The sequence below is a fragment of the Tympanuchus pallidicinctus genome, unplaced genomic scaffold (assembly GCF_026119805.1).
Source record: "Tympanuchus pallidicinctus isolate F22 unplaced genomic scaffold, pur_lepc_1.0 scaffold30, whole genome shotgun sequence".
Classification (NCBI taxonomy): Eukaryota; Metazoa; Chordata; class Aves; order Galliformes; family Phasianidae; genus Tympanuchus; species Tympanuchus pallidicinctus.
In genome coordinates, this window is record NW_026294748.1 from 2671129 (window position 1) to 2683289 (window position 12161).

At 48.6% G+C, this 12161-nt stretch overlaps 1 protein-coding gene across 3 annotated transcripts in view; it reads left to right on the forward strand.

Annotated features, from left to right (window-relative positions):
• GRIK4 (glutamate ionotropic receptor kainate type subunit 4) overlaps positions 1–12161 on the forward strand; it is a 123808-nt gene that overhangs the window by 85879 nt on the left and 25768 nt on the right. For all 3 annotated transcript variants that reach the window (XM_052697255.1, XM_052697256.1, XM_052697254.1), the window contains 3 exons: positions 5572–5733; positions 9319–9471; positions 10132–10236. In XM_052697255.1, coding sequence (XP_052553215.1) covers positions 5572–5733; positions 9319–9471; positions 10132–10236 — 420 coding nt within the window. The remainder of the gene's footprint in view (positions 1–5571; positions 5734–9318; positions 9472–10131; positions 10237–12161) is intronic.

Consider the following 12161-nt stretch of genomic DNA (forward strand, 5'->3'; position numbering starts at 1 on the left):
ACTGGGGGTCCTGGGGTGCTGCGGGTGTCCCCAACATGCTCAGCAGGAGGCAGAGCTGCATGCAGGAGCAGATGCCAGCCTTTGGCAGGAGGCTGTGGGAGGAAATGAGGAGGAAGCCCTTGGCCCCCAATGTGTTTCCATTGGAGCCGAGGAGAGCAGAATGATGTAAAAATATCCACAGGCTAATTTACTGCGTGCAAATTCATTATCAGCCTCCTTCAGCCAGCTCAGGGGACCCTTTGTGTCAGCAACAGAAGCTCCACACATTTTCCTGGAGTCCTAATGAAAGTGGCAGAATGGAGCAGGTCTGCAGGGCGTTCCTTCCCTGCTCCACCACTCCCATGCCAGGTGCTCCTTCTGTCCGCATCCTCCTTGCAGAAAGTCAGCTCGACTCGAGCGAGGTGGTGTTTGGGAGGGGAGGGGTGGAACTTGGAGCTCCATCAACAAATTTGGTTTATCATAATCCTACTAATAAGGCCACTGTTGTGAATTGGAAGAAATATAAATAGTTTCTGGAAATCCTTGAGATCAGCAGTTCCTAGCAGGAGGGATGCTGGATGCCTCCAAAACCCTGTGGTACAGTGAATTCTTGTAGCTCGTTAATTCTGGGTAGCTTGTTGTTGTTGTTGTTTTCTTTCTCTTTTTAATCTAATACATAGACTTCAGACTGGGTTTAAACTTCAAAACATTTATCAAGGAGATTAGACGGAAATAATCAAAACAATTAAAATTATGACTGTAAGAAGGGAGGTGTAAAGGAGTTTTACTAGTGCCTTGAGTCAGTCTATTCGCCGGGTATAGGTTTGTTCTCTGACAATATTGTGCGGAGGTGTTGCTGATAAAGCAGCTGCCGTATTCAATTTCCAGAGACCAGATAAATCAGCTTCGCTTTGTTTATTTGTTTCCTGTTTTTCCTTCTTTGTTGGATTTATAAAGAGGTTGGTCTTTCGTATAGGATGAGTTTTCCAAGGCTGTGTTGTCACTCTGGATGCCCATCAGAACAGGACACATGCAGGCAGCCGTGCAGCTCTGAGCTCCATCGCAGCCCACTGTGCTCTGCTGCTGCATGAGGTCGCCAAGCATCCCTTGCTCTCCCTAATGCAAGCGAAGGATGCAGACTTTCTTGTTAGGCTTTGACAAATTTTACCTTGCAGACCTTCCTGATTCCCAGTAACTGATGAAAACCTTTTTGCAGAGCCCCGGCCATTCCCTGGATTTATGGTTCGTGTTTCCTGCAGCATGCGGTAGGAGGGCAAACAAATCGGGCTTGTGCAAGGATGCCAAAGCAATTTCTCCTTATTTTCGTTAGCATGAGAAAAAGATTTAGGCAAAACAGTGATTTGTGCCTGCTTGTGCTACCTTACCTGTCTGGAGTCTGCTTTGTGTATTGTTCCAAGTCCTGCAGGAAGTCCAGCTTGTGTTTGATTGCCAGTTGTTGAGTAAATCACGCTCTCAGATACAGCCCAGGCCCTCTGCTGTGAGAGCAAACCTCTTTTGTTCCTCTGCCCTCACGCTGTCTCATCCTCTTTGCCTCAGACTCTCTGCCCCCCTGTTCTCTGTGCCCTGTCCTCAGGTCCCAGTGCAGTACTGGACCTCTTTTCTCTTTGCCACTCCTCGATGCCCAGCCTCCCTGCAGAGAAGTTGAACTAAATTGTATTTATGCAACGTGTTTTCCTGAAGTGCCCTCTTTTGAAGAACAGCCTCCAAAAATCTTAACGCCTCTCCTTGCATGAGGAGATAAAATGCCCATCCTGAGTGGCATATGGCACACTCTGATGCTTTTGTGTTGTGTCAACGTTGTAAGAGCAACCTGGTTATGGATGGGCAGTTTGCCTAAACTGTCCCCAAGTTCACTGAGACCACAGCTGCTCTGTAACTGCATGCATGGCCAAATGACGTGGTGCATTGGGTCGGTCCTCCTTACCCACTTGCCCGCTCAGAAGGCTGCAATTTGTTGCTGTGCTGAGGTTTATTCCTTCCAGAGGAATTGATTTTAACACGTGGCCCATTATAAACTTACTGACTCTGTCAATAGTTTATAAATAAATTGTGCCTTTCGAGAAAGCCATAAAATGCTTAACATAATATTGTCCACTTGAGTGAATAAATAAGTGTCTTCTTAGAGGAGCTTAGGGATGATTAGCACATTCAGTTACGCAGCCCAGAGGGCAACAGGATGCTGAGTGCCAGCATGGGAGCTGTGAGCTGTGCTTGAAGGGTGACAGCTTTTCTGAGCAGCAAATACTCCTGCAATGGAAGTTTTCCAAAGTAGAGTCTTAATAATAGAGAAATGGAAGTTCTGGCCCAAGATTCTCCTTCCTGTCCCATATAAAATTAGAGGAAGAACAGTACAGCCTGTTCTGGAGCCCCTAGTGTAAATCAGCCTTCGCCAGGGGGCCGGATCCTTGGCTGAGCTTGGGGCTGAGCTCAGTGCAGGTGCTGAGCAATGGCAATGGCAGCATCAGAGAGCATCTGCAGGAGGCTGTTCATCAGCAGAAAGCCAACCAAGCCCTTGCAGTCTCTTCTAGGCTGAGCCTTGCAGCCGTGTTTCCAATCACTTGCCTTGTTCTGCTCAGTGCCTCAGTTTCCTCCCCTGTCCAATGGCTGCAATCCCTCCCAGTGGGTGCCCTGTGCTTTGCTGTTGGTGTCACGGGGCACCAGGCAGGCCATGAGCGATGGAGCTGCACCGTATGGGTTTATGATACTAATGGAACAGAGATGATTGCCTGTAAATCTCCCAGTCATAACTCACCGCTGTGACGCCAGAAGCTCCAAGCTGGTGGCTTTAAAGCTATGAATTACTGAGCCTGGCCGTGTGGCTTTTATTAGGCAGGTTCCCCCAATGATCTAAATGCTCGGGTCACCTCAGAGGTTGTGTCTGCTGCTGTAAAGCGAGAAGGCAGGTCGAGTGCTGCATGAAGCACAAACCCAAGAGTGACTTCATCCCCTAATAACTCCTCCAGTGCCGTCTCCCAGGGAACCCCTTTGTATTCAATTAGCTAATGTGTGCCTAGCTCTTTGAAAATATAGAGTGCCATAGAATAGCTAAGTGTTGTTATTTAAAAGCACATATTTAGTGGCTGCAGCCCAGTAGTAGAAGTCAGAAAATCTACACTATAATTGCCTGGTGCTGCTGCAGGCTTTGCTGTGATGTGAGCAAAGCCTGGGGACTTTTCTTCTGTAAAAGTTCATTAATTTTGGCTGCAGACCTTGAGGGCCCTGTTTTTCTAAGATCTCATGAAACAGGATATTGACTTTTTGGTGGGTGCTCTGAAAAACAGAACCGAAGAGGGGGAAGAATTCAGGCAGCTGGGATTTGTGCACCTGAAATTAGGCCTGGCAGGAATGTTTGTGATCTTCTTTGTGCCTCGGGTTGCACTGGTGGCACAAGGTTGAGGTCCCCCCCCCTAAATAGAGTCTGCTGGCAGCTAGGAGTTATTTTGCTAATGGCTCCTTGCTCTTACTGCGTTGGAAAGCAATCCTCAGTCCTGCAAAAGCCTCGGCCAGCACTGCAGATAAGGCAGAGTAAGCACCCAAAATCTGAAATGTGGAAAATTCCTCCTAGTTTAGGTAAAAGTCAGCCTCAGTGTGTCTCGCTGAGTCTCCCTCAATGAGCAATTCTTGAATCTGACACCGATTCCCCGTGTGCCCTCTGCAGAGCCTGTCTGAGACTCATTGCTAAAATATGAACAGCATTTCTCTACCTCAGTGTGATTGTTGAGGAGGTGAATTATGCTGATACTTGCATGCAAAGATGTGGTAGGAGAGGCATCTGAAATCGCAGCCACGAGCAGGATTTCCATCGCTTTTTCTGGCCCTGGGAACCTGCTGAGAAGCGCAAGTCCTGAATAGCAAATGAGTTCATGTTTGCAAACACAGGTTTGGAAATGTCAAGTGTGGTCAGTGACTGTGTGGGAAGGGAGAAAGCAGCCAAGGACAGATGCCACTGGCAGCCTGACCCCTTTGCCAAACCTATCTCATCCCATTGCAGAGGAAGCATGTGACTCAAGGAAGGTTTGTGTGTGGTTCACTGCTTGTTTCTGACCTGGAGTCACTGAAACTCTCTTGTGGGATGGACTTAAGGAAGAGGGTTGGAGTGTAAATGGCGCTGGGAAGGGGCTCCCCCAGCTGCTGTGGGCCCCATGAGTTGGGGGTGGCTGCTTTATGAGCGTGGCTGCAGCAGAGATGGGGCTTTCTGTAGCAGGAAGTTTGCCTGGAAGATGGCAGATATGGTGGCTGCTAGAAGAGACAGAAGCTCGCAGCGAGCATCCACCACCAACACGAGATGAGAAAAAGCTGATGTCAGTATTAGAAGCAGCCCAGATGTGGGGCTCTTGGCACACAGCATTGCATGTTCCTCCCCCCGTGCAGGGCATTCGGCTTTGCCCCTTGCACCATTTCCTCCCAGCCCTGGCTGAGAGCTGCTGCTTGCAAGGGCTCTGCACATCCAGGAGCTCCTGGGGCCCTGCTCCTCATTAGCCATCTGCCCTCCCTGCACCGGTTGACAGGATGCCGTGGGTAAATGGATAACCTGTCAGGAAGGCAGGAGGATAAAATCATTCAAATGAATCGATAGTTTGCAGGCAATTTCATGTTACCTAGCGTTAATGCGGTTATGTCCAAAATGCACTTAATCCTGTGTCTGGTCACATCCTCGTGGGAGTTTGCCATGCTGGAATGGTCTTGTAAGTCCATGTTTCAGAGATTTACAGACATTGTTCCTACGTGCACACATATGCAGGAAAGATAAAAAATGACTTGACTCGCTGAGTCCGTGGAGCCAAAAGACATTCATATTAGTGATGGAACAGAATGGGTATCCAGCAGTTTCTGAATGTATTACTCCCACCTTCTCACTCCATTGTAGCAATTAGCAAAAGAGGAATTAGTGAGGAAGGCACCATTATTTCCTGTTAATAGGACAGGGAGGGCTGGACGCTTCTCCAGGAAGCTGACGTTGTTGTATAACCACTTCCATTGACGTGAGCAGCAAGTAGAGTTCTCCTGTTTTGCTTGTACTTTTTCTTAGCACGGTTCTTGACTACTCCAGATGCAGGTCTTCGCAGTTCAGTCATCCTAGTGACCTGAGGATTCCTCCTTGCAGGGCTGGGATGGACAACCAGTGTCTGGGGCTCTCAACCATGGCAAGGAGCAGTGGTCTCATGGGTGAAAACAGAGCTGGGGTGTTCCCTGAGCCTCTCCAAGGGGTGCAAACTGGCTCTGGCTTAACTACAAAGCAACAAGTCCCTTCTGCAAAGCCTGCTAGCAAGTTTCTGGTGTGGTTAGCATGGACTGTGGCTCAGAAATGAAGTTTCCAGAGCCTGTTTCAGAGGATTTGGGTCTTATTGTGGAACTTCATTTTTGCTGACGTTTTCATGAATGGCCACGCAGAGCCCAGTTGCAATCAGCAGCTGGGGATGGCGGATGGATTTGAGCCCCAGCTGGGAAATGATAAGGGCAACTTCTTGTAGTTGTGTGACCTGTCTTCTCTTCAGTTGTATCACGCAGCTTTGAAGTCTTTGGTGCCTATTCTCTTTTCCTGATCCTTTTATCTCTTTGGGGATTCTTTAGGAGTTTTCACTCCAGCGCCTGGACAGCCAGTTGGATGATCGAGTCAACATCCTGGGATTTTCCATTTTCAACCAGTCTCATGCTTTTTTCCAAGAGTTTGTCCAGAGCCTCAACCAGTCCTGGCAGGAAAACTGTGATCACGCTCCTTTTACTGGACCAGCAGTAAGTAAAATCCTTCTCACCACCTCTGTTCATTAGAAACTTCATCATCCATTGGGACCACGGGGTAAGGCAGCGAGGGGGGTGAGAAAAACTTCATAACAAGGGACCTTTGGGAACCAGGTGGATGTGGAGCTGGAGAGAGCTTGCCTGCACTTGACTGTCTGCACAGCTTTAAAGAAAACCTAATCCTGATTTGAATTAGATTGAATTAGATTGCAGGGGGTGGTGCAGCCTCAGTTTGGTGTTTCCCTTGTGAAGTTTATCCTTGTGTGTTTGCCTTAGGAATATGGCTCATGGAATAGGAAGGGGGAGTCTGGGTGCAAACAGCATGGGAAAGGCTGGGCTTAGGCAGATGCCAGGAGACTGTGTGGTGTTGCTGCCCTGACATCTTCCTGATGATGAGTGCTGAAATCCTCCCCAGGGACTCCTCGCAGCTGGGAGTTTTCGCACAGCAGCACGGCCAGATTGGGATGCAGGGGTTGTGGCTGCAGCTGGGGGAAGGGAGGGAGAAAATACCATCCGTGGAACCGTTGGCAGCTTTTTTAATGAGCTCCAAGTCCCCTTGACAAGCTGCTGCAGCTTGTGCTGCTGAAAACCTCCTTATTATCACTACAAAGTGATCTTGAGTGGACAAAACAAGGAGATTGATGCCCTTTCTGTCTACATCCTAGTGGTCTGACACGATGTTCAGGCCATGGCGGGTGCGTGGCTGGGACCAGCTGCTCTCCCACATCCCAACCCTGCTGTGGTGTGTGGCTGCCTGCCCTGCTGCAGCTCTGCAGGGTCACAGCTGGGAGGCTTGCTCTGTGTATGATGGCTGCAGGTCTGTTCTGAGGCATGAAAATAAATTTCCTTCTGATAGAACAAACAGAAGACTGTAGGAAGAGGAGCTTTGCAGGTGTGATGGAGGAATAGCTGAGCTCATTGCTCCCTTTTAGGCTGCATTGTCTTGAACGGCTGGCAAAATCTGTAGGTGGAAGGATGCAAGAGTATGTCTCATTGCGGCACTGTTGGGTTTTTTTTTTGTTTTTTTGAAGAGTGAATGAGTTCAGAGCTGAATGGAGCTGTTTAATTCGTGAGCCTGAGCCTAAATCACCCATCAATGCAGTATGAAGCCAGCTGGATGTGCCTTTCGTCCATTCCCAAGCACATTCAGCAATACAGTGGGCTTCCTCCAGGCCAGGGAGGACATGGCTGGACAGAGGGGCTTGGCCACACTGCATCACCCTGCACAAATCACAGATGTGGAATGGAGACATGAAGGGAAGCAATTTTTCTCATTGTATCAGAGCAAGAGGGCCTAGAGCACTATGGAAAAGTGGGCTTGGTCCTCCTGAACTGATGTGAAGGTTCCCTCAGTGCAAGGGTGGCCATCACCCATGGTCATGTCCCAGGTGGTGAGCACAGTGCCTTGCCCAGTGAAGGTACAGAGCAGAGGTGATGTGCAGAATGCCCAGATGTGTTTCTTCTGCTGTGTCTGCCAGGGAAATCCATTACTATTTTGCAGCATGTTGTCTCTGCGTTCGGAAATCTGGCAGGTCTCATCTCCTGGAGTGCATCCCTCTGTCAGAACATCCCCCTTGTGTCCTGGGAAGCAGATATCTCTTATTGAAAAGAAGGAAGCTCAACAGCTGGAAGTGACAGGAGGGAGGTTTCCCGTGAGCTGCAGCATCCCAGGGCTTTCTTGATGGAGCTGAGAAAGTGTCTGAGGGAGGAGGAGGAAGCTGCTTGCTCTAATGCCATTCTCATTAATCACGTTGCAAAGAAAGGAAATCAGAGAAAATCATTCAAATTACAGATGGCTAGATTAGGTAATTAGAATTTAGACTAAAACAGATGTTTGTAATTAAGTGTTTATGTCATTGAATAAAATCCAGATTGTAAAGTCTATTTCATAGGATTTTAATGGTTTTAATTCTGTGTTATGTTTGGGGCAAAGATACAAATGACAAAAAAAAACCCTTGGCCAAACCTGGACTGGCCAAACCTGCTCGTGTTTCCCTGGAGAACAGCTTGCTTTCAAGCATGGCCTTTACGTGGGAGATTTCTGTAAATACCAAATAAAGCACTGCCTTTCACTTAGCTGTGTTTAACCTGCTGCAGGGGGGAAGGTATGCATCCACCGAGGAGCTGTGGCACGCTGGGATGGAGATGAGAGCCTCCTGTTCCCTACGGAAAAGACTCGATTTTCTGCATCACAACCCCCTCCCCAGTTCCTAAATTGAAATTGCATGAGGTCTACCTGAAATCTCAGCAAATTGTTCGAGGTTAAGGAATAAAATATTCCAATCAATAATGTCAAATGCTCCACTAATATCTACAAGTCTCTTGCTCGCCAGCTAATAAGGGATCATTAACTGCTCAGAGAAAATGGAAATCAAAGTCTAACAGGAGGCAATTAAAAATGTGAGGCCGAGGTTCTGGTTTGGTATGAGATGGCAAAATTTTCGTGTCACAGGGGTTGCGTTTGTTGTCATAATATTTTTGATCAGCCAGCTGTGATTAATTTGGTTCCTGATCCAGGAAAAGTAATTGGTAGCCATGTATGATATCCTGTAGCTGGAATGGGAGTCAGCCCACCGTTATTAAGTGTGTGGTAAAGAGCTGCACTGAACAAGGGCCAAGGAGAGGATGGGTCAGAGAGGTCCTTCTAGAAGAGCCAGTGTGGAAGAGAAAAAAGGAGGGGCAGGGAAAAGGATTTGCCAATTGCTTTAAGAAGCAATTAACAAAAGAGACATGGCAGACAACGAGGTTCTAGTGCTGCTCTGAGTAGGACCGGGCAGGGTTAAGTCTGGCTTGCTCTGTTCAAATTAGCGATGTGATGAAGTCCAGGTTTCATTGGGCTGATGGAACTGGGAGAGATGGTCCCTGCAGGGCAGTGGGAGGAAGCGAGCCAAGCTCTGGGAGGAGCAGAGGATGCTGAGCTGCTTTAGGTCACCAGCAGGACAGAGCAGCCCTGACTGCAGACAGACCCGTGGCTGAGCTGGAACGGGGAGGGATGCGCTGTGAAGTAGCCATGAGGAAAATGTAGCCTTGATAGCAATGAGCTTCAATGGCTTAATTCCAGCAGAGTCAGGAAGTGATGGTAATTAAAAGTGAGATCTTATTCACAACAGTGAGCACGAAGAGCAAATGGCCAATTATTACCTAGATCAAAACCCCCGGAACGGTTGCGCGTGGGCAGAAGACACGGTTTGTGAGGTTTGGTGGACAAAGGAATCCGATGAAAGGCAAGCAAAGGTGAAAAACAGAGGGGACGAGCTCCGTGGTTCTGGATGTGGCTTCATAGTGCCATTACAGAGAAGGTAGCAGTCAGCAGGAGAGTGGAGGCTGCAGTGAGGGAGGAGATGATCTCAATGGGAAAATCAGTTCTGAGAAGCAGATCTAGCAGAGCCTCATTTCCCATGGATCTGTTTCTCCCAGCAGTGCAGGAGGGGAGGTTCTCTGGTCCCCAGTGGCGGCTCGTGCCGCTCAGTTGTCTTACCTTCTGTGGGTTCAGCATTCTCCTTGACCAGGAGATTGAACAGCTGTCCCCAAAGGACCGAAACCCAGAAGGCTCATTTCCTTTCGTTCCTTTTCCCCCAGCTCTCCTCTGCCCTGCTGTTTGATGCCGTGTACGCCGTGGTGAGCGCCGTGCAGGAGCTGAACCGCAGCCAGGAGATCGGCGTGAAGCCGCTGTCCTGTGGCTCTGCCCAGATCTGGCAGCACGGCACCAGCCTGATGAACTACCTGCGCATGGTGAGGCTGTGAGCAGGGAACGGGCGCCTTCTGCTCGTGCTGGAACAGCTTCCGAGCACAGAGCATCGATCGCTTTGCACGTAGCACTGGGAATGAAAGGAGAGATCTGAGGACTGGTTTGTCACTGGCCTTGAAAGGACATGAAACTCCCATTTTTTCAGGCTTTGGTGTAGAAAAACTGAAGTTCAGTCTTTTTTTTTTTTTTTTAACGTGTGAATGTTTCTAAGTGATTTGAGTTCTGAGTGAACTTGAGCTGATACAAGGTCAGGCAGTACAACTGCTGAGAGCTCAGTGCCAGAGGTGAGCTTTCTATGAAGGGGGCTGAGCTATTTGAATGTAGAAGTGTAGTTACCAGCAGTGACCAAGCACAGGAGCAGACCCCTGGATTTCAGCCTGAGTTCATCAGTCTGAGCCTTCAAACTGAACCAGGCCAGGCAGAAGGCGTGTGTGTCGTGAGTCTGCTTGGGCCACAATCCAAATGCCATTAGAAGAGGAAGTTCCATGAGTATTTCTCCCCAAACAAGGATCAGCTGAACCTAAGCCTTCTTGCTGTGACCCACACATGCGAACCCCTTAGCCAAAGACAAGTGCACCCCATCAGCGTCATGCTGCTGCTGCTGGGAGGGCAGCCAGGTGTGTAACTCACTCTCTCTTGGACAGGTAGAATTGGAAGGTCTCACCGGCCACATCGAATTCAACAGCAAAGGCCAGCGCTCCAACTATGCCCTGAAAATCCTGCAGCACACACACAGTGGCTTCCGGCAGGTAAGGGTGGGTGTGTGAGTTGGATCTTGGCAGTGCCTGTGAACCTTGTGCTGGATGTAAGATCACATTCTGGTCACTTTTGTTCTGAAGCTTGTGGAGATGCACTAAGTGATTTCAATGAGGAAAAAGTGTGGGAGTTCTCCAAGAGAGGGCAAAAATTGGTACTTCAGCTAAGGCTAAGGATGCTGCAGGGGTCAGAGCTTGGTGTCACCTATAGCAAACCGTTGACATTGTGTCCGAGGAATACAGCCTTTACTGGCAAACCCAAAAAGCATTGGAAACCCTAGAAAAAGACTTCATGTGCCTTACTGCCATGGTGACAGCTCTTCAGCTGCCCTTTTTTTCTGAGAGCACCGCTTCTCCTGGATGCTGGCAGAGAACCAAAGCTGCAGTACCTTGCTATCCCACCCTGCTCCATCAAAGCATCGCAGTCTTAGGAAATCTCTCCTGGTCCAGCAGCAGCGAGCTTTAGCCTTGGCAGGACATGGCCTGCCAGTTCTTACCTGTCCAGTGACAGCTCGGCTTTGATGCTGCCTTTAGCTGGCTCGGAGTGAGATGGGATCAGGACAGCCTTTTCCCCACAGTGGGATCTCTCATAGCACCGATGCCCTTTTAATCATTCCCCAAGCCCTTCACGCTCTGAGTAAAAGTGACAGATCCAAGCCCATCCACATTAATAGGAGACTGCGTTCAGCTGGAGCAAGGGAAACAAATGCTGCCAACCTCACTCTGACTGCTGTATTTTTGATGTGTTTCAATGTGGCAGGGAGTTCACATGGAGTGCATGGGTTCTTCTGGAGCAATGCTTCTCCAAGAGCTCCACAGAGAGCCCTGGCTGCAGCATTCCCCCTGGCAGCCCTGTGATGCGGCTCAGATGACAGAAGTGATGGGTTTTCCTTCCCAGCAGCCAGTAACCGACCTCAGAGTTTGGAGGCAGCTGATTTTCCAAGCCTCAGAAACGCTCTCTCCTCTCTCTCCTTTTCTGTTTTTTTTTGCAGGTCCCAGAGGGATCTGGAAGAGACATTGATATGACAGTGATTTAGCATCTCTTATAACACAGAGCCCCTGTTTAAAGAGAGGATCTTCCCTCTTTAGCAGGGGATGGTACAGGGGCCTCTGCTTGTACTTCAGTTGGTGCTGGATTGCTCTGTGTGGTCTGTAGTTATGCTTTTCATAACTCACAGCTTGCAGGCTCGCTTTGGGGATGGGCTTTCCCAGCTGGAGCTGTGAACTCCATTGCTGCAGAGGGAAGCCAAAGCCCCAGAGGCTGCAGCCGTTCCACCACACCGCGGATGCTTATCATGTTCTCGCCTAGCGTGCTTCTTGGAATAAAAATAACTAAATAAATCATTAAAATCATTTAATTAAACCCATCGTGAGGGGACAGGGTAAGGAACAGACATCCACATCCTGGGGGCAATCGTGTTCCCAAGGGTTATATTAACTGATTTGTCCAGGCTCTTGTTTGAAACGCTCCTATTCCCTTATTTTTAATCAAGCTCACGCTCTCTGCCCATTTCTCTGCCTCTCTCACTCTCTTTCTCTCTTCCACCCTCTCTCCTTCCATCTATCGAAGCCACAGGGACTTCCAGCTCATCAGCTTTGATAGAGAATTCACCGATCTTGAAGCTGATCCAGATCTCAGCCAGCAAACAAATTAGAGACAGTTAGGTTTTAAAATTTGCTGTTGCTTTTGGGCAAGGAGAGACGGGGCTTTTTGACATCCAATTTTTAATACATTTATGTAATGTGCTGAACGTGTTTTTTCCCAGTTTAGCTTAACTAGTGGAAATTTTTCCCCAGCCAGATGAAAGCTGCTCTCTGTTCATAGAATGCGCGATAAAGCACAGACTCATTAATGTGCCGGTGATCCATAGATCTGACAAGGACTGGGTTGGTAAATGTCATCTTTTTATATTCTCCTT